The sequence below is a fragment of the Urocampus carinirostris genome, chromosome 10 (genome assembly GCF_059441175.1).
Source record: "Urocampus carinirostris isolate Australia breed hairy pipefish chromosome 10, RoL_Ucar_1.0, whole genome shotgun sequence".
Taxonomy (NCBI): domain Eukaryota; kingdom Metazoa; phylum Chordata; class Actinopteri; order Syngnathiformes; family Syngnathidae; genus Urocampus; species Urocampus carinirostris.
Window position 1 is genome coordinate 9,191,141 of NC_142358.1, and position 8,844 is coordinate 9,199,984.

At 41.1% G+C, this 8,844-nt stretch overlaps 1 protein-coding gene across 1 annotated transcript; it reads left to right on the forward strand.

The window, feature by feature from the left end:
* The first annotated feature begins 5,885 nt into the window (after positions 1-5,885).
* Positions 5,886-7,653, forward strand: LOC148357646 (uncharacterized). The gene is made up of 2 exons (XM_088345910.1): positions 5,886-6,401; positions 6,603-7,653. The coding sequence occupies exons 1-2, from the start codon at positions 6,261-6,263 to the stop codon at positions 7,401-7,403; spliced, it is 942 nt and encodes a 313-aa protein (XP_088202036.1). The 5' UTR covers positions 5,886-6,260; the 3' UTR covers positions 7,404-7,653.
* The last annotated feature ends 1,191 nt before the right edge of the window (positions 7,654-8,844 follow it).

Consider the following 8,844-nt stretch of genomic DNA (forward strand, 5'->3'; position numbering starts at 1 on the left):
TTGACATACTTTTTTTTTTACCAGTTTAAACTTAGTAAAGTACAATAATTGATGTGACATTAGGAAAAATGCGTTACTGTCAACTATTTTACTATCTAGTAACAAATTATCGTACTCGCTTAAAAGCTGCCCCGCTCCAACTGCTTTAAGAGCTCCATAATAAAAGAAATAGAAGAAAACGTGAAGCCTTCATATTTCTTGGCTCGGGCAATCTTTAATGCTTGCAAACGAACACGCACACTTAAAATAAATTCTATGCTCACGTTTGCCCCATTATGCCACCATAATACATGATGTGCATTATAAAGTAGTGGATTAAAGCAATGACTCACTATGTAGTAACAAGAGTAGAGTTACAAAATTTGGATTAATTACGCATTACAGCCCTCCTTCCAAAGTAATTGTGTTCCAGGAACACATTCCTTTGTAACTCACTGCTCTCCATAAGATATACACGAAAAGTGAATGTCCTGTCATCATTTACCGAATCACACTAAAAATCTCTTTATTTGGCCAAATCTTCTCCAGCATGTCATATCCTATTCCATCATCTCCTTCGAGCTTTTTTGCCCTGTAGACCAGCTCACATGCCCCTACTTAAAAGAGATTACTTGGACACACTCTGTCATCCAAATTGTCATTCGTCTCCTTTATTTTAACTGCGGCCTCGTCTCTTTGTACTGCCAGCTCGTTTTTGTCTTTGACGCAAGTTCTGGCTTTTTCCGCGAGCAAACTTGCAGGAGAATAAATTCATGGCGACAAGATCAAATCCACTCTAATGGGTTCCGTGGGGAGGTTTGTATGAAGAATAAAACGATATCAGAAGCTAGGGATCATTGGCCAGTTATTTAGGCTGTGGAGCACTAGCAGTATATTGGCTGAGTTTGAACTCTAGTGAGGTGACGACACATGCACGTGAAAACCCCTTTCAAAAGCGAGTTAGAAATACAGTCATTGAAAGATATCATGAACATCGTAGTGAGTGCTGATAGCCAGTCTTTCACCATTGCTCGCTGCGGGCAAAACACGTACGCCAGCGTAGACAACAGGATCTACAATTATCATAGCAATCGTTAACAAGACATTGCTTGGAATTGGAAAAAACAAATCTCTGCTTTTCTTTGTATTAATCGTATTATCGTTTTTAACAAAGGGAAAAAAACGAATTACACGAATTTCAAAGAGTTTGTTTGCATTTCTCTTTGTATTTTTTTAAAGGTTTCCTAGATACGCTAAGAAAAAAATGCTCATGGTAGCGGATTACAACTTTTACATAAAATTTTAGATCTCGTTTTAATATTTGATGTGGCTGTGGATTATATTTTCATACCGTTGTCGGATAACATCAAAATTGTGTTGTTGTTTTTTTTTTTCTTATTTGATTAAACTTTTGTCATTCAGTTGAATCGTCATTGGGTTCCGAAGTGCATTATGGTGTGACTTTTATTTCAGACACGAAAACAGATTTTAGTTTGCATAAAAATAAGTTATGCAACTAATAATAGATTCATCAACCAAAATTAGAGTAGATTACTTTGAACTGAAATACAAATTGAAACCGGGTTATTGTCATGATTACCCAAGTGGAGCCACCTGGGGTAATCATGTGGCGCGCTGGAATGTGCTTCCTGATTGGTTAATGCTCCTTTTTAAACGCGTTACGCGGAGAACTCTTGGTCGGAGGATTACTTTTTACCCCGTTTGACTCGCCTGATTTTCCTGTGTATTTTTGACTTGTTTACCTGATTCTGCCTGCCTCCGATCCGACCTGCTTCTGTTCCACGCTACGATCTTCTCTCCAGTCCCGGTAAACTCGACCTGGTTCCGTCCCACGCTACGATTGGCTACGTGTCCCGAAGTTGTCTTCACGGCGTTGCTGCTGACGTTCGACGGTCATCGCGTCTCCCGCTAACCCTGTATGCTTCCCCAAATAAAAGACTTGTAACGAACGCTCTGGGGTCTCCTGCTCTGTTCTGGTCCGCCCTGACAGAATCCTCCGACCAGAATGAACCCCGCGTTCGTACATTTGCCCCCTGACCACTATGAAAGCCTGAATCAGCAGCGCAATTCCCCTTCAGAATGTGCAGTTCGGCAAGTGCTTTCCGACGTGGCAAAATTGGCTAAGGCACCTCCGGCCGTATGACTGCGCAATGACTCCCATGCCTGCCTGTTCGACTCCGACTCCGCTGCCTGCCCGCCCTGAGTCCGACTCTTCTGAATCTGCCCGCCCTGAGTCCGACTCTTCTGAATCTGCCCGCCCTGAGTCCGACTCTTCTGAATCTGCCCGCCCTCAGTCCGACTCTTCTGAATCTGCCCCCCCTGAGTCCGACTCTTCTGAATCCGACCCCCCTGAATCCGACCCCCCTGAGTCCGGCTCTTCTGAGTTGACTCTCCTGATTTTCCTGTGTTACCCTGTGACGTGCCGTGGGTTTATGTTTTTTTTTTTTTTCCTGGGGAACTTCTGGAGCCGTTCCTTGAGGGGGGGGTTCTGTCATGATTACCCAAGTGGAGCCACCTGGGGTAATCATGTGGCGCGCTGGAATGTGCTTCCTGATTGGTTAATGCTCCCTTTTTAAACGCGTTACGCGGAGAACTCTTTGTCTGAGGATTACTTTTTACCCCGTTTGATTCGCCTGATTTTCCTGTGTATTTTTGACTTGTTTACCTGATTCTGCCTGCCTCCGATCCGACCTGCTTCCGTTCCACGCTACGATCTTCTCTCCAGTCCCGGTAAACTCGACCTGCTTCCGTCCCACGCTACGATTGGCTACGTGTCCCGAAGTTGTCTTCACGGCATTGCTGCTGACGTTCGACGGTCATCGCGTCTCCCGCTAACCCTGTACGCTTCCCCAAATAAAATAATTGTACGAACGCTCTGGGGTCTCCTGCTCTGTTCTGGTCCTCCTGACAGGTTATTAAACAAAGATAAACCTTATTTAGAACGTTCACCATCTTCAACCAAGTAAGAGTGTTCTTTCACAATAATGTATGTTATATATTGTCCATTGTGTTCATTTAATTGCCAGGTTTTGTGCAAATTAAGAATCTGGTGTTTCCTAAATTAATTTTACCACTCAAATAACCTGGTACTCGAGTACAGTAGCTTTTCTTGCCTTTGCCTAACAGTATTGTGCAACACACGTATTGGCCATACTGTCAATTTACACAATACTATTATATGATGTTCAAGATCATCTTCAGATGTTAAATTTCTCCAGCATGGAGCTTTTATATATTTTCGTGTTTACTTCATTTTAAACCATCATTCAAAAGGACTTAAATAACTACAGTAAGTAGTCGTAACTAATGTGTCCACTAGATGCCCTCATAACCTGAGTTTCAAAATGTCCTTATAGCAGGCATGTCAAATTTAGTTTGGCTCCGGGGCCGGGTCTAGACTTTATGTTATTAGGTGGGCCAGGTCAGAAGAAGCTTTGCAATTGTCAACTGGTGGACCAGATCAACAAATAAAAATGTCAATGCCAAGTATTTAGCTTTATTTTACAGCTCTTTGCTTTATCCTTAAGCCTACATTTGTAAATGTAAATGGTCTGCATTTATATAGCACTTTTAAAGTCACTGGAGATCTCTCAAATCGCTTTACAATGAGCTTCACACTAACCCATTCACACACACACCGATAGCAGTGAGATGGAAGGCAACTACCTGCTCATCGGGGGCATTAGGGTGTCTTGCCCAAGGACACTTCGACATATAACCAGGAGGAGCCAGAAATCAATTCTGCAACCTCTTGATCCCAAGAAGAGCGCTTTACCTCCTAAACTACTGCCACCCCGTAGACAACTCTAGGAATTATAACTACAGATGAAAGAGGATCTTTTCTAAGCTCAACACATTTATTCACAAACACCGGAAAACAACACGATTTTCATCTATGGCATTGAATGTGCTAACACATTGTTTATTTTAACAGTTGAATGAATGAAGCTTTACATCTGAAACAACTCATCACATTAAACAAACTAAAGCTATGAATAAACATATACTTGCTTCAATGGTCGTAATGCTTTGAATTAAGTAAAAAAGAAATACAAAACAAGAGTTTTAACGGTGAACCAGCAGTTACATCAGATACAACTACTTGGTTGGGTCAAGGAAAGGTGAGAAAAAACTGCAAAATATTGTCTTTCACGTAAAACCAGATCATCTTATTTTTAATGATCAGTGCAAACAAATCTTGTTTGCATCACACCATTTACCCTCCTTCGTTACACTACTGCAGTCTACTCACTGCTGCTCGCTCCTGAAACTTTGCATCTTTTTGCTTTTTCAAGTGATTCGATATCAGGTCTCAACTCCTAATTGGCAGAACATTTAACAATGCCATTCAAGTGTCAACCTTGAGCGCCGCTTTGTTTTATTATTGTTCATCATAGAGAACACCTGTTCACAAGTCAAGTCAAGTCATTTTTATTTGTATAGCCCTTAATCACAATTAGTCTCTAAGGGCTTCACAAGTTATTACATATAAGAAGTTTAGGTTATTCGTATGCTATAAGTGAGTTTTAAGCCTAGATTTAAACATTTCCACCGAGGTTGCAGATCGGATCTCATGGGGAAGAGCATTCCACAACACCGGTGCCCGGATGGAGAACGTTCACAAAGATAAGCAGTCCTAAACATGGGTAGGACCTTTGCTGGACGTCAGTTATTTTAAGACTTTACTGCTAACAGCGAGAAAGAGCATTTGGTTTCTATTTATTTAAAATCTTAACTTTTGATATAAATTAGCTTGAGGCATTTTTTACATACTCAGAAATTTACAACGGCTCGGTTAAATAATCCCACAGGCAGAATTCAGCCTGTGGGCCGTATGTCTGTGAAGGTTGCCATAAACAGAAGCGAGCCCGATTAAAAAAAAGAGAGAAACAAGTGTTTGCATCGCTTGGTCTCAGTTGATTTAGACCAAGGGTGTCAAACACATTTTAGGGAGGGCCACAGGGGTCAGCAATAAATGATTGGTGAAAAATTAATGCCATTAATTGCGAAAAATTAATGGAATGGTTGCTTAAATTCATAAATCCATTTATTGCAAAATTTAAATAATTAGCAATTATTGCGAGTTTGCGACCCATTAATTGCGAAAATATTCGGGTTTTTTGTTAGTCGATTGCGTCAACAAACGTGCAAATTTTCTCGCCGCGCGAGCATTTCGTATGCGGTCAAGGGCACATACACGCACAATCGGGACAGTGCATGCATACGCGTAAGCTACCGTGTTTCCCCCATTATAAGGCCCAGCTTTTTATGAGAAATGAAATTCAACCTTCCTGCAAATAAGAGGCTCATATTACCTATGAAAACCGTAGATATCAACGTTATTTAACAACGGCAATGCTTTTCTAAGAAATTTTTAGCGAAAATGTATTACTTTTGCACATATTTTTATTTCAAAACCTCAATTTTTGACGATGATTTTGAAGTAAGGCCGGCCTTATATTCGGGGAAACACGGTAGCTGTACGTACATAGTGTGGTTGCAAAGCAGCTTTTTATTGGTCGGGACAAAATCGGGCTTGTTGATTAGCTCACGTTTTGCCTCAAGCACGTACGTCGTGGATGCACATACGCACATGTTGTACACCACTACTATTACGCTGTATTAATTGTAATCTTCGCACGGTTATGGGACCGAAGGAAAAAATGGTTAGAGAGTACTTCACACAGATTGATGTCGTCAACGGCAAATGGCGCTGCTCATGTGGCGCCGAGCGCATCCAACGGCGCAACACCGGTTGGAGCAATTTGGAAAGCCACATTAAAAGTCAGCACTTGCAGAAAGAAAGTGATGCAAAGAAGCAGGAGTCATCCAATCCTGGATCGATAGAAAATTTCCTGTCGTCACCTTCAACCGTTTGACGAAAAGGAATACGAATCTTCAAGTGGCTGCGGTTGGTTTGTATCGACCTGGAGCCTTTCAATGTTGTTGATCGGCCTACCATCAGGGACATCAGCAATACGGAGCCAATCTGCACAAACACCTTAAAGAAGTATTTGGCCTTGGTGACACAGGGTGTGCGACAGAAAATCGCCTTCGATCTGCCATCCCGATTCGCGGTGGTATTCGACGGATGGACTTGTTCTTCCGATTATTACGTTGGCGTTTTCGCCTCGTATATAAGCCCACGCGGTCGGGAAAGTGCTCTCCTCGGCTTCTCAACACTTTTGGATCCCAAGGCACAGACGGCTGAAAACCACCTGGTGTTCATCGAAGACATCCTTAGCAGGTACGGCAAGTCTATGGCCAACGTGGTGGCGCTTTGTGGCGACAACTGCAAGGTGAACAAAGCCATTGCAAAGCAGTGCAATGTTCCTCTGGTCGGCTGCGCCTCCCATCGCTTCAACCTCGCTGTCAAAGAACTCTTGAAGCCCTACGAAAAGGTGAACTTCTTTTCTATGCTGCTTACTTATATCTCACAATATCTATATTGAAGACAGAGTGCACTCTGTCACAGCGGTTCCACAATATTTTTTTCACATACCCCACACGGCCACGCCTTCTATCAAAGGAATTTTACGCAAGGCGATTTTAAGCTGCTCAAATTTAGCATATTTCTTATTTCCTGCTTTTACTTTTTTAAGGTACTCTGTAAGTTGAACTCCTTGATGGCTCGCCTGAGATACAGCACGCTTAGTGCACTACTGGATGAGTACACAGACCTTCGACCGTTGACGAGAAATGAGACACGGTGGTCAAGCACGGCAAAGATGGTGCGCAGGTTCTTCGAGCTGCAGAAAATTCTTGCAAAAGAAGTTTTCACCACCGACCCAAGGGTGATGGATTTACTTCTCAACGCAGCGGATGTTCATAAACTCACTCAACTCAACGGTGATTTGGCCAAGTTGGATTCTTTGACGCTTACTTTGCAGCAAGAAGATCTGACAGTCGCAGAGGCGAGGTACCTCTTTGATGTTGCAATGTCGTCCCATCCTGCCATGGCCCATCACCTCAGCCCCGACGCCGAAATCGTTCAAGCGCCTATGTTTGAGAGGGCTATTGTGAAAATTCAAAACCAAAAACATGGTCAACTTACGACAAAAGAGCGTCAAGCAGTGGAGGCTCTCAAAGTCACCGAAACTGCACCGGTCGATGAAAGTCCAATAGATGAGTCATCGGATATGGCCTTCGGCCAAAATTTGATAAAACGGCGCCGCCTGAACATGATGCTGCCCACCTTTGATCAATTTATCGATACAACATTTATACTGCCAACTTCCAACATAGTAGAACGCTTTTTCAGTGCTGCCGGACGTGCCTATGCGGATGAACGGTACAACTTGTCAACAAATTGCCTAGAAGCCCAACTTTTTTTGTTTTCTAACAACCGCTTCTGGGACAGCGAATTTGTTTCCCACATCGTTTCATCTAATGAAAATCTCTAACATTTTCACTATCTCCGATGTTTCTATGTTGTACACATTTTTGTTCATAAATGAATGTGTAATAAATAGCAAAACCTCTTATTACTAAGGTGTCTTACTGCGCATGATAATGTTGGCGTGAATGTTCTATCATTCACTGTTCATCTAACCTCAGTTAGTGTTCCGACAATTCGCATATTAACTTAGGAGGAATCGACAAATTATAATTATAAAACAAGCCCCAACATGACGGTAGCTGATGTGATCACCAATAACTTTTTATTATTTTTTTTGTACTAAAAGTAAAGATTAAAGGGACCAGTTTGTTCGACCATATTGACACGGCTAGTATACCATTAAATTACCAATTAATGGCTAGAAATCCAATAAATACCCATTAATTGGCCTTGCCGCAAAAAAAATAATTTTAATTTTTTCGCACTTAAATATTATTTTTTTTTCCAAAAATCAATTAATGATGACCCCTGGAGGGCCACATCAGTAATGGCTGTCCTCAAATTGCCTGACCACTCTAAATTTGGCACCAGATATTTTAAGGTTATTTCAAAATGGATGTAGGATTGTAAATGAATTTGGTGTTGCTCTAAGTGAATAACTAACACCATCTTGAATTTCAAACCAAGACAGCATTGATCAAATGACAATTAAATCGGTAAATATCGGGTGAATCTAAAAAAAAAAAACAGTCTTCAAACCTGTTTTAACACTGTAATAAACCTTATTAGGGATATCGTGTATTGTTAAGAAACTCAGAGAGGTAAAAAAAACACTTAATTCATTAAGAAAAAGATATTGGTTTGAATAACAAGAGAATATACATGGAAAATACATAAACGTGCATTTTTTTAAAAACTTGTAGGTTAAGAATTTTTTATTTATCTGACATAACGCCATCTTGGTGCTAAGGTTCCCCAACAAACCTTGTGAAAGGCTGGGCGAAAAAATAAGAAGGAAAATGGTGTGATTTGGTCACTTTGAGTCTTTGTAGTTTGTATTTTAGCTTGTTCTTTGTAGCACTTGGTTTCGGTTGCATTACACAATACAGCAACATTCAGTGATAAAATACTTACACAGTGTCCCTTTAAAGATGCATTGCCTCACCTTGTTATTAACTGAATTCTAGAGTCAAAGTTCCACAGATAAAGCTTCAGCTAACAACAGTCAATGCTTGTATGTTGTTGCTTTCGAGTTGAATTTGAAAGCTTTAACTCTGAGCTATAGATTTAAACCTGGTTTAACTCAAGATGTAATACAGCTTTGAATCTTTAACTCTAGGTTGAACAGATAACCTACAACTCTCAGTTGAAACTTTGTGATCACTACTCTTAAGTTAAAATGTAATCGTGACAGCGCTAAAATGTGTATTTTTTGTATTTTTTTACAGATAGGTCTGGTGAGCCTCCTTCCACTAGACTCTAGTGGAAGGAGGCTCACCAGACCT